The sequence below is a fragment of the Lipophrys pholis genome, assembly GCF_963383615.2.
Source record: "Lipophrys pholis genome assembly, chromosome: 4".
Classification (NCBI taxonomy): Eukaryota; Metazoa; Chordata; class Actinopteri; order Blenniiformes; family Blenniidae; genus Lipophrys; species Lipophrys pholis.
The window spans coordinates 17,874,951-17,888,285 of NC_137637.1; the positions used below are offsets into that span (position 1 = coordinate 17,874,951).

Below are 13,335 nucleotides of genomic sequence, written 5' to 3' on the forward strand. Positions count from 1 at the left end.
CTTTGTCTTTGCTTCACTGTCAAGTCCCAACCAGGTCTCGTTTATCAGATCTCTGACCACATTTAAATCCTGCATGTAAACCCCCCTGTTCCATTCTGCCTACTTGCTGTGATTACTGCATTTTTTGGTAGTATTTTATTAATTCAATAACTTTTATCTTGTTTTAATTGTTCTTGCAATGTATTTGGAGCTGACCTGAGAGGTGCCTTGGAATAAATTGTCATAATTAACACAAGAACCTCAGAAACACAGATTCGACGTCCTAAAGAGACCAATGCTATTTTAAAAAGTGCGATCCATTCCCCTACCTCCTTCTTTGCTTGCTGAACACACGTCATGTACTGCTTGGCCAGCCTGGAGCAGTGCAGAGTCTGCTGTGGATTTCCTCTGTAGCACTCGAGCACCTTGGCCTGCAGCTCAGCGCACAGGATTACATTCTGCCGGGGCCTAGAAACAAAGAGTTTGGAGTGAGGAAGAAAGAGAGAGGGGGTCTTCAGTCACTGCATTTTATCACATCTCTTCACTACAATCGCCACGTCGTATTGTTTTTTGCCCGAGTATTGATTTTAGATTGTGTAGAAGCTCGTGTCTTGATGCAGGTGTTCCTCCCAGCAGAGCCGTGTCACTTATACTTACAGCCAAACTAAAAAGTGCAGATTAATACTCACTGCTGTTCATTTGTAGCAAAATATCAGCTGATTTGTTTCTGTTCATCCACCAAAATTTCTCCAGGTTTTTTTTTTTTTCTTTCTTCATTTTTAACTTTTACAATTGCGACCAAATGAATTTCATTTATACATTCACCTCTTAAAAGTTGTCTTTACAGTGTCCTTTGATAAAACACAACTATTATCCATCGTTTCCTGGGCTGCATGTTGGTGATTTCTGGTTACTCTTTATCTCCTCTCACAGTCCAAGAACATGGGTATTCCAAAAATGTGCATTTAAAAAATTGAGCGTCGGTGAACGTTTGTAGTCCTCAGTATCTCTGTGTCGCCTTGTGACGGACCCTGCCCAAGGGGTTCTTGCCTTTTAACCCACAATTCCACTGCCAGCTCCAGTCCCCCCTAAACTGGATGAAGCAGTATAGAAGATGGATGAATGTGTCTGTATGATATCTTCTGGTGACAATGTATGACTACATCCCAGTTAATTAGCAGGATTTCAGAGACAGGCATCATCCCAAAATATTATATTGCAGTGACTTTACGATAAGAACTGTACATCTATCTAAATTGTGTTTATAGCCTCCCAGCACAAATGTGCTTTATCAGCTGGCAACAGAGCAAAAAGCACACCCAGTGGCATGATCTGAAAGTCTGTAACCAAATACTTAACTGCCATGCACTTAACAATAAAGCTGGAAATACGTCGATCACAATACACATTTCAGGTCATTTGTTAGTTGTAGCTGCAGTATATACAGAAACAGAAAAAAACAACAACATTAAAATAGTTTATTTTGTGTTTTATTTTAAAATTCCTACCACAGTTGAATAAATGTAAGTGGAGGCTTCATTTCCAAATGCTCCAGTCATAGCAGCACAAACAATGTCTGGTTTGTGTCAAATATTATGATGAGCAAAAAAAAACCAAAACATAAAAGGATTTTATATGTATTAAAAAAAAAGAGAGAGAGATATTCTGTGGTTTGTTTTAGTTGCAGTTGAAGAAGCTTCAATAGTTTCAAAGGCTTGGAGGTGCAGCCTGTGGAGACGGATGAATTATGCATCGACAAAGCAGCTTAGGAGTCAAAGTCAAACTTTCTCTTTTCTATTTTTTATCGGACCTGCACATACAGTACACGTGTGTCGACAGGCACACAATCACACCCACACGTGCACAAACACACATACAGGTAAGCGAATGCTAATCCTACAAGAGTGTAATCCTCGAGTGCTCTGTTGCTTGCAGTAATTTACCTGCACTTGTGAGAGAACTTGCGACTGGCATTACTGGGATGTGGCTATGTACAGACTCCCGGGAGGTATATGCACCTTAAACGATCTGCTGTTGGCTTTCGCCTCCCACCACACACAACACACACACACACACACACGGATTGCCTGTATTGCGAATGCTATCGACTTCCACACTTTATGCTCTGTTTGCCTTAACCTTAGAGTTGATAAATACTGAAAGTTTTGTGAGATATATTCCTTGTTAATTGAGAAAAAAAAAAAAAAAAAGATCCACCTCTCTGCAACTTCCGACAAAACCTCTGAGTGACATCAAATAAAGTAAAAATTATAGCAAAACATGCCGTTTAACTTTACTGAGATCAAAGATTCACATAGTGAACTTCAGAATTGATCTTACAGTGGTCTTCAAACTGTACAAAAAGGGGTGGAGGTGGAGAGAAGAGGAAACAATGAGGGTTCGGGTTGATAAGGAAGAACATGTCGCATCACGTCAAATGAAGATTTGACATGACGAGACATGTCTTTTATTTTGGGGAAGCTGGACGCTTGACATTCATGTATGCAATCATGCATGTGCACATATACGCAGACGCCCAGATGCGCACGCACGCACGCACGCACGCACACACACACACACACACACACACACGGATCTGCCCTCACGCCATCCCAGAAAGCAATTACAGAATCATGCATCCTTCACATATGAATGAGCTCGATAGTTCCTGCCGTCACTGACAAATACAGAGTATGAGAGAGAGCGAGAGAGAGAGAGAGAGAGAGAGAGAAATCTATGCTTGGTAAATGTGTGTGCCCGAGATAAACCAAACACACAAACAGGACTGAGAGATATTACCCTGCAACGGAATGTGAATTGTATAGTGTGTGTGTGTGTGTGTGTGTGTGTGTGTGTGTGTGTGTGTGTGTGTGTGTGTGCAGTGGAGGGTAGAGCGACAGGATTAAATAAATCACTGGCAGAGAGAATATTCATGAAAATAAGTGAATGCAACCTGAGAGAGAAAGAGAAAGAGAAAGAGAGAGAATGTGACAGTGATGTATTAAATGACAAATAACCCTTGCAGCTTGCATGGACAAACAGTAGCCCATGGCAACCATCACAGTCTGCGTTTAACTCGGCCACATCGTGTGGTGCATCGCCACTTGGACTGTTTGCCAAACGTTTGCATAATGTTTGGCCATCAGTCACTCAGTTAGGACACTGATAAGGTGCTATCAGGGACTATATAATTCACTACTTGATGTTAATAGGAGTGGACAAACAGTTCCAAACAGCGAAGCTGGATACACTCACCGACGTGTTGGCTCGGGCTATTATTAAAATACTTAATAGTCTTAAGATACAGGCTATAGGATTTACGGCTGAATGAGTCTGACGCAAATTAAAAGGGACGTTATGCTCACAAGAGAATGAAAAGAAAGAAACCTTCGAGGATTTGTATTGTCGCACGGATAATGAAGGCAGTGTTGTTGCTTTAAAATCAGATGCGAGGCCTTTTAATCAGGTTTAAATTTTTATGACTGGTAGAAATTTGACTTTTTCTCCTCAAAAGCTAATGGCATTCTGAATTACTCCCAGAGGATGGAAGATAAGAGCAACAATAGCCTCAAGGTGTTAATCCAAACTCAAGAGAGAAAAAAAACAAAAAAACTCATTCTTTTTTTCTTTTGCTCAACAAGAGAAACTTTCTGATAGCAGGAGTGTTTTAATAATGGAATCTGAAGCAGAAAATTGCCTCTGCTAATCTGCACCAACTGCCTCGTTTGACTGAAATTAAAGGTGAGCTCTTATTAGAAAAACATTAGCCGCCCCAGCTAGTTTGATAGCTAACTTTTGGAGGCAAAACAACACTCCAATTGCTTTCTGCCTGTGACGTTTTGCATAAATATGTGCAGAGTTGAGGGGGAGAGATTAGGCTCAAACGGTTACAGCTTCTCATTATTTTTCGGTCTCACCTTGGCAGTGTGTGGTTTTTATGAAGAGAGCGGGAGTTCTGCGCTGCTGCATAGCATGACATTGGGGAATAAAGCAATAAGAAGAAATAGAAAAGATCGTAAGGGCGTAGCGTTTTATTATTCTCTATGTCTAAGATGGCGTTGTGTGTGTGTGTGTGTGTGTGTGTGTGTGTGTGTGTGTGTGTGTGTGTGTGTGTGTGTGTGTGTGTGTGTGTGCGTGCGTGCCCGCGCCTCGTGCATGACAGTTATTAATGTATGATGACAAGGATTTGGGCTTCTTTAAAGGAGCAGCCGAGGCATTGTACTTTGGGGTTTTAATATTACACTGAGTGGTGAGGAAGAGAAGAGAGGATCAAAGATGTCATGGCTGGGAGGAGATCAAAGGGAATGACAGGCCATGCATCTTGCATTGTTAGAGGCTTTGTAAAGCTTTTATGAAAGTGTCATAATGAAACATTCACGTTATATTTCGGCTGGCAGAAAAGTTACTTATTGCTCTCTCAAAAATGTGATCTCCAGATTGAGCTTTGGTTTAAAAAGAGACGATCCTGGCAACTATTTTCTCCCAAAATTTAAAGAGAATTAGTATAAAAATGGAAAAGGATAAAAATAACTTCAAATTTTAAATCTAATCTCAGAGGTGGATGTTTTTTTACACTAACCCCAAAATATATTGTGATGAGGACTTTATTGATAAAATTTAACAACCTTATAGGATTTTAAGTGCCGCTGAAGTTTGGGACACTGGAGTTTCGCATTTCATGTGTTTTCCAGGCTCAGTGTCTTCACTTAACATCCTGATGTCTTTACATCCAACAATGTAAATGCAAGTTCCCGATCCACAGATACCGTTTCAACATAGACTCTGCTGTAGTAGGTTTGTGTCTCTGATTCCGTGTAACACTATTTAAGCAACACAGAAGAAAAAGATGAAAATTCAGAATTAGTTTAATTCACACTGATCCAAGCAAATATGCTCAAGATATGAAATGGTTAAATGAATGATTCTAATAAATGTTATCAGTGCAATAAAATGAAAGTGACCAGAAGTGGCCGCCATTTCCAAGCGAACGTATCTACGAATATAAGTTGACGGCCCAGAGACAAGGCTTGACAGGCGGAGGAGACACACGCGCTGGAGCAAGCGCCTGAAAGAAGAGCAGTGTGTGGTGTGTCTGAAGTGGGATGTTTTGAGTTGGTTTGGTTTTGTGTCGGAGTTTAATTAAAAAAAGAATGGTGAGTGGAAGTTCCGTCTCCGTGCCTCTGTGGGAGGACCTGAGGGTGGGTCCTTGTCGGGCCCACAGAGCACGGAGGAGCAGCGGAGGAGGAGTTGTCTCGGCTGCTCAGGGACTTCGCCCGGCTGCAGCAGGAGTGGGCTGAGCAGGACCAGCAGCTGATAGAATCGCTCCTGCTGCAGAAGGGGAGGCAGGGCCGCCTCCTGGAGGAGCTGCTATCCCGGTGGGGGAAGCGTATATATATATATATATATATATATATATATATATATATATATACTTTCTTCATATTAAAATAAAGCTATTCATGCATTGGGGTAGTGCCAACCATTACACCACTGTGCGGTAGTATGTATCGCAAATAGAAATAGCAATTGAGAAGAAGTACAAGCCATGGACTGAAGACAGACAGGTCTCTGTCTCTTCAACGCTGACAGATTAAATACTAGGTGAAGATAAGAACATAGAATAAAAATTCTCACTCCGTTCGCCCAGCTGATTGATCCCCTCCAACCTCACTTTGGAACACAGGGAGAGGGAGAGATGAGGTGGATAAGGACAGTGTTTCATTAAAACAGGCGACATGTGGGAACAAGATAAGGGGCACACGTGTATGTGTTTGTGTGTGACATCTCATCACTGATAACTTTTCAATCAGGAAAACTTGCGGTTGGACGACTCACTCGAGTTGGGAATGATACAAGTCTGCTATCGCCTTCCATCGTTGGTCTTTCTATCAACACTTTGATTACTGTTTTGTCATTTGTCTGTTTTTCTTTTTCTGAAGAACTTCCCACTTCTTGAGAAAAAAACCCAGCATCCCTTCAAATCCAAAGAGCATCCATTGTATCAGAGCAAATGATTTCTGCAGTGAAAATACACAGTTGGCATATTAATTTCACACACCGACTCTCGTAGAGGTTAACTGCTGCTTGGACGAATGAGAGGACTGCAGTTTATTAGTTCCCTTTTAATTAATGGCGATCATTTGTTGGCGCTATTCAGTTCTAAATAGTTGTGTGATTACAAATCCAAAATGCAGTTGATCCCTACAGATCAAACCAAGTCAAAGCTGGCATTGATGGTGAAACGGCTTCAGAGGACATGATTTTCTTGGTTCAGATGACAGAGATACACAATCAGGGTTGATTCTTCATCAAGTGGGCGGGTCCACATAAAGGGCAGAAGTACTGCCACAGCTCCGACTGATTTTATTAGGTAGTAATAGTTTTGGCCAATGTCATAAGATAGTAACGTTGATTTGGCCTCTGTAGTCTGCTGACTTGAGGTTTCCCACGCAGTGATTTAACAGTAAACATAAACATCTTCCAGTCACTGTGATTTGCTCATTTTAAATGTTGCTTTAAATGAACCCTTGTAAGTTCAGTTTTTCTAAGGCCCCGTTTGTGCGAAGATGCTTTCAAGTGAAAACAGAAAACTTTCATTGCGTCTTGGTTGTATGTTTACACGACAACGGCGCTCGGAGCTACTAAAAACGCAACTTTTTGAAAATGGCTCTCAATGTGGAACTGTGGACTCCATGGAAACAGAGGAAAATGCAACTTTTCTGAAACGCATCACAACTGTAGTAAAACACATGACTCCCAGTCGATATTCTAGGACTTTGTAGTTTAATAGTTGACAGTCATCATAATAGCAAGATTCAAGATTCAAAATACTTTATTCATCCCCTGGGGGCAATTTAAAACAGCCCACGCTGAGTAGTCGTGTAAACTACTCAGTGAGCCGACCGACCAACCCCATGAGCAGTGGCCCGGAAGTCGACTTGATTGTCTCTCTATATAAACGTTTGTTGATATTTATGGTGTATTGTTGTGTGTGTGGTTTCATTACAAAAACAAACAACAGCACCCACCCGTGGCCCGAAATGAAAACAAAGAATGAAAATGGACATTGTTATCAATCCTTGCTCTGTAAGAAATCTTTCTGAAACAAAAATGAAAAGAAAAAAAAAAAAGTTTTCTCGCTTGAAACACGGCAAGGCTTAGAACATGTGGTACTGCATATGTGCACTAAAGTCATAGTCAAAAATGTGGGATGTGCGAGTAGATCGGCAACACTAACAATGGAGGATTCCAGAGTGTTTGTGCAGCTCACTCTTTTAGTGACGCTTCTCATTACAACATTTCCTATTATAACTATGCAGATGACATACAGCTCTATTTATCAGTGTCAGTGAATGGCCACAGCCCCTTAAACCTGCTGAGCAAGTGCATAAATGAAAATAATGCATGTCAGAACTATTTATGTTTTCGGCCCAAAAGGAGAAAAGTTAAAGGTCAGCACTAATCTCAACTCCACATTGCTCGGGACATCACAGCAAGCCACAAACCTGGGTGTAATGATGGATTAAGGCATGAAGTTCAACAGCCACATTAAGACGAGAACAAAATCAGCTTACGACCATCTGAAAACTATTACAAGAATTAAAGGATTTCTGACCAAACAAGATTCAGAGAATCGTGATCATGCATGTTGATGTGTTCAGGAAGACGTTTACCAAGCGTTCCCATCCCAGAGTGAGAAGAAACAAGGTGAAGCAGCTTGATGCTCCTACCCTCCTCAGCTGAACACTGAAACTCCCAGAAACTTCCTGAAGACCTGAGGACTGCTGACACACGTGCTTCCTTTAAATCAGGACTTAAAACTATTCTTTGCACAGGCTTTCAAAAAATGAATAGCTTTTCCATACTTTATAACCTTTATCTTCATAAAGCTTTTACTTTATTTATTATCCTTTTAAAGCAGTTTTCAATCATTGTTTTAATGTGTTTTATAATCTAAATCGCTTAAGATTAAGATTCTTTATTGCTTTGTTTGAATGTATTTCTTCTATTTCTTCGCAAAGCACTGGGAATTGCCTTGTTTCTTAATGCTGCTATAGAAATAAATGTGCCTTGCCTTCTCCAACACAGTGCACATTTACCACGTCTTCTGGTCCACATACAGAGACACGGGACCAGATCCAGAGCGAGATGGTTTAAACGTGCTATGGATTCCTTCCATGGTCCAAACACAGTGTTAGGTTTCCTGGTGACTCTATATTGGCCTGTAGGTGTGAATGTGTGTGAGGGTAATTTTTAGTGTTTTCTGTGTTTGCCCTGAGATGGATGGGCAACCTGTCCAGTGTCTACCCTCGCTGTTGCTCATTGTAAACCCGACCCACATTAGGTTTCTGGCATAATCTCAAACAGATGAGTAAGTCTGGGTTGTAACCTTTGGTAAGAGTGTGTGTTTACGCCTTTTAGCTGCCTTCAAATATATATATATACTATATCGTGTGCAGGTAACTGCAGTATTCTGTCTTTATTTCAAATCTTTGTTGGTCCACAGTGCAGACAGGTCCTGTCTCTGTTAATGACTAGCAGTCTCCTGCTTTAGAGGGCGCAGAGATCCCTACAGTAAGCTACCTGTCTGTTTCACTAATTGGACATGGTACACACACACACACACACACACACACACACACACACACACACACACACACACACACACACACACACACACACACACACACACACACACACACACACACACACACACACACACACACACACACACACACACACACACACACACACACACACACACACACACACACACACACACACACACACAGGAGGAGACTCGTACAGACTGTAGTAGATAAAACAAACTCACATGAAAGTGGGCTTTTAACTACAAACTGTCAGCAGGTACTTTATGGTGAATACTCACACAGACATCCACCTGAGGTTCACTTAGGTTCTGTCTCTGCAAACACTTTGAGGGTAACAAGGTTTTTTTAAGAGGATTAATGGATTTCTAGATCTTAAGGTGAGCTCCACCGCAATGCTGCAGGTCTCTATAGGGATGTATTTTGAGGGAATATGGGAAGTTAGAGACCCTAAGGCAGGGCTAATAGACAAACTTCTCAAATGCTCATCTTGTTGGACAAGGCAAGAAGAAAATGACACTACATAACTTTTTATCACCTGCTGCGTCTGCACATACGAGTAATGTTTTACAAAGTGCAACCTGTCCAGTGTAGGAAAAGAGCCACAGGTGGCTTCAATTTTGTTGCCCAGCTTGTGGCAACGCTTGTTTGAGATCCATGATTAAGCTCTAACATTTGCATTTACACTATTTTGGGCAAGACCTGGAATCAGAGCAAGTAAATGCTCGAATGGGACAACAGTAACGGTCCATAAATTCCCTGATATCGCTGAAAAAGATACTCTAAGCTTATATTTGTAGTCTAAGCCGATGTTGGTGTTTCAGTCTCCACAAATTCGGGTTAAAGGGCTATGTGATTGTCATGAGCATATTCAATGGAGCTGGGACCAATCAAAATGTATAATTACACATTTGTTTGAAACAGTATACATTGAGATCTACAACTTTCTAGCTATAGTGCCTACTCTAACAAAGTGCTGCCAGCTTTCCTCCTCCAACACCGTGTCTGATCACACCTTCTCCCCTAAAGTCTTCATGGTAGAAAACGCTGACATCAACCACCCCCTCCAAGAAAGGCACCGGTCACTGTCTTCCATTAGTATTAAACACTCACTTTATCACATTTTCTCAGCCACTGAGTGAAAAGCCCAGGTATAGTGTATTTGCAAATGAAATGCATTCCTCCCCTCTCATTTATCTTTATGTGAATTCTTCTTTTTTTTTTTTTTATAACCCTGACAAAAAGCTCAATCTCTATTTTTGTAATTTCTCACACATTCGTAAAGAGACGATGTGCAGTGGCTTTGAAAAAGAAAAAGAGGGAGAAAACTGAAATGGCCAGAGAGAGAAGAGTTTAGATAATAAAGAAGACAGAGACAGATACAAGGGTACAAGAAAGAGACATTTCTGCGACATAACATGTTGGACTGTGCGGCTCCTCCCTCCCTTCAGCGGTGGGTAAACAGAATAATTACTGGATGGTCAGTGTAGTGTGAAATGACAGTGTGACCATGGCACAATGAAACACTGGCCAAATGCTGACAGAACATGACGAGCACAAAGTGCCTGAATACAAAGTGCCCATGTATGTGAGGCAGAGATAGAAAGGGGAAATGGGAGGACGTTTGTGTGAGCGCAAGAAAAATAAAAAATAAAAAATAAATAATAATAATAATAACAGCAACACATTGTGACAGGGCTAAATGCAATTCCTTCGACCAACTTGTGCCAAAGTGATCTTCTAACCTTTCCAAGCAGCCAGGCACAATAGAAAAATCCCTGTTAACACAATCATTTGGAGAAAAATGTTGGACTTGAATTGTGCGCTGCTGAATTCAGTGGACCAGGTGCATGAAGATGGCAGTGTTACGGCCGAGGTCACTGCTCATCATAAAGTACAAAAGGGGCGAAATGCCCAGGCACCTACTTTTTCATTTTGCTGTTTCGCAGAATGCAGCATGTGCAGCTACAGTAAAGTACTGACTTCATTTAAAAATACACACACACACACACACACACACACACACACACACACACACACACACACACACACACACACACACACACACACACACACACACACACACACACACACACACACACACACACACACACACACACACACACACACACACACACACACACACACACACACACTTCTTTAACGGCACATGTTTTACAGTTGTTTTACCTGAAAAGGCACTTGAAATGACTAAAACGGTAATAAAGTGGTTTCAATATTTTTTAATATCATTTAATATTGAGCCAATATGAAATTGTTGTTATTCTGTTAGTGTGCAGGGCGTCTTGTATTGTAATTAGGATCTGGGTCACAGTGAATCCCTTGAGCCTGAAAAACATATCAAACCTCCAGCAGCTGCAGGAAGAAAAAAAAAAGGTGGCTTTGGTTTATCTGCTAGTATTTTGGAAAATTATTTTTAATTGTGTTTATAGCAAGACCTTAGAGCTAAGGAAGAAAAGCAGGAGATAGTGAGAAGTAAGTGCTTTTTTTTGTGACGATCATTGCCAAGCATTCTAAGAAGAAGGCAGGAAAACTGACTAAGGGATGAAACGGGGGTGAGAGCGAGTGGTTTAGAGGAACATATAAGGCCCACGCAAACACCGAGAGAGGCTGCAGCTCATTTTTGAATAAACTAGACGGGTTAGGTCAGGTCGCAACGATGCTGTTTCTTAGAAGCTCTTAACGTTCTCTCACTGCGTTTCATCCGAGTGACCAGGTCCCATTTTAGGGGCTATTTTGTTTGTAAGTAGTTGCCGCAACTTCAAGCCAGTAGAAGGCTGAAAGGTATATGAGGATATTAAGGTGTGTGACAGTACAAAATAAGCTGCAATAGCATGTTGGTATCCAAATTATAACTCTCATATAAAAACTTTCATTGTGAGGAGTGTTGGTAGTGGACTGGTGTGGATGTTTATCTTCCTTTTATTGCAGGTTGTTGTGTTAACCTCAATGTCATCTATGGGTGTGTCTGTTGAGAGTGTCAGGTCCGTCTCCAAGATGCTGAGGTGATTTAGTGAACCTGGGCCCGGTGCACTGGGGGTGTTCAAAGCTGTTTTCACTCACTCACTTTCCATTTCGCTGAACTGTTTCAGTAATAAAAAAAATAACGTTTTTGTCCGGGCCACGACGCCAGTCCGGTTGTGAACACAGGAGCTGACAGCTTTGGGTGATGCATTCAGGGGCTTCATGTAACTTCGCACTCCGACATGTTAACCAGCTGCGGGGCTCATACAGTAGCGAGCTTACATGTTTTCTTCGGCCAGAGGAGGCTGGCCAAAGAAAATTACGTCGTTTTGTTTGGCAGGACCCCGGAGTGCTGAACTTTATTATTGTTTTCATGGAGTATGACTCAGTCTTTACAGTTGTTAAAACACTTCTGAGTGAGTAAAAACTAGAGTTAAAAAGATTATTGTAAGCATCAAAGATGGTTCAAACCAACTTGTAAACCTGCAAACTCATCATTTCTAGGCTCTAGTCCAGCCACCGAGGAAGGTTTGTTGGCATGAACTTCTCATTCATGTCTGTGTCACATCATGAAATTTGACTATACAGTACATATTTATTCTTATTAAAATATTTAGAGGTCGATGTAGATTTAATGTTGATTTTCCATCCACCAGATCTTTTTTATGGGAATTCTGAGAATGGTTTGTCCCATTTACACAGCCCTGTTAAAGCTGATCAACAGTTTTTACCGGATGAGGGTCTCAGCTTTTGTGGCCGCCTGGTTGTACTGTTCAGCCGTCTCCTTGTAGCCGTCAAAGTTCTGGAGGCAAAAAGACAGAAAGGGAAAGAAATGTATCACTGGACTCATGAAGACTGGCAGAACTTGGTTTCATACTTTCAATATGAAATGGCTTTTTAATAAAAACGTTTTTTTTCGAGTATTGGTTGAGTATAATTCCATTTTCAGGTCGCACTCGTGCAAAACAAAAAACAAGACAGACTAAGTCTCAAAACGAAGCCATTATTACAGTTTAACAACCTCGACAAATCTGCATAATATTCCCACACTCTCTGCTTTTTTTCCCCCACAGTATTTTTGTTTTCAAATCAAGCTCTAATAGGCCAGCAATGATAAGCAAAATGCACAAAGCACTGCTGTAAATGTCACATTTGTTAAATTACTGACCTTTGGATTTTATAAATCTGGATTTTGATGGTCTGTTGGTAGTCCATAATGTTTTATTTCATTCAAGAAACTGTGGCATTTAAATAGCAATTACAACACAGATGGAGCCCGTGCCTACGGGGCAAGGTCGTATCCATCACACCTTTTAGCAGAATGAGCAGTGGTCACAGGGTTAACTACACCGCATCTCAGTCATGTACTGATGAGACCAAAGCTAAAAGTCTGTCCATTTTATGAAAATTGTACATTTAACGCCACCAGCTCAGTGGTATGAGTGATCACTAAGTGAAATGCAGTTTGTCTAGAATACCCCAAACACAAAGCAAGTCTCTCTCGCCACCCTCTCATCCAAATTCACAGTGAAGTAATCACCATTTTAAACCAATAACCGCAGCGCTCAAGCTTTTACTTAATTATTCCTTATATTCCCAATAGATGAGGTGATAGGAGAGGAAGATAATTGAAGTGACTGAGAAGAGAAGAGATGGGATCAAACACAAACCTCCCCCACAATCTTCCGTCCTCTACTTACCCCAGTGCCCCCTAGTCATTTTCATTTCTCATTATTTCAAGCTGATCTGCCGACATGCCAGT

General features: G+C 41.1%; 1 protein-coding gene across 1 annotated transcript in view; it reads right to left on the reverse strand.

Moving 5' to 3' along the window:
• chchd6b (coiled-coil-helix-coiled-coil-helix domain containing 6b) overlaps positions 1 to 13,335 on the reverse strand; it is a 60,487-nt gene that overhangs the window by 16,343 nt on the left and 30,809 nt on the right. The window contains exons 6-7 of the mRNA XM_080460899.1: positions 12,305 to 12,375; positions 309 to 447 (exon numbers count right to left, since the gene is read on the reverse strand). Coding sequence (XP_080317025.1) covers positions 309 to 447; positions 12,305 to 12,375 — 210 coding nt within the window. The remainder of the gene's footprint in view (positions 1 to 308; positions 448 to 12,304; positions 12,376 to 13,335) is intronic.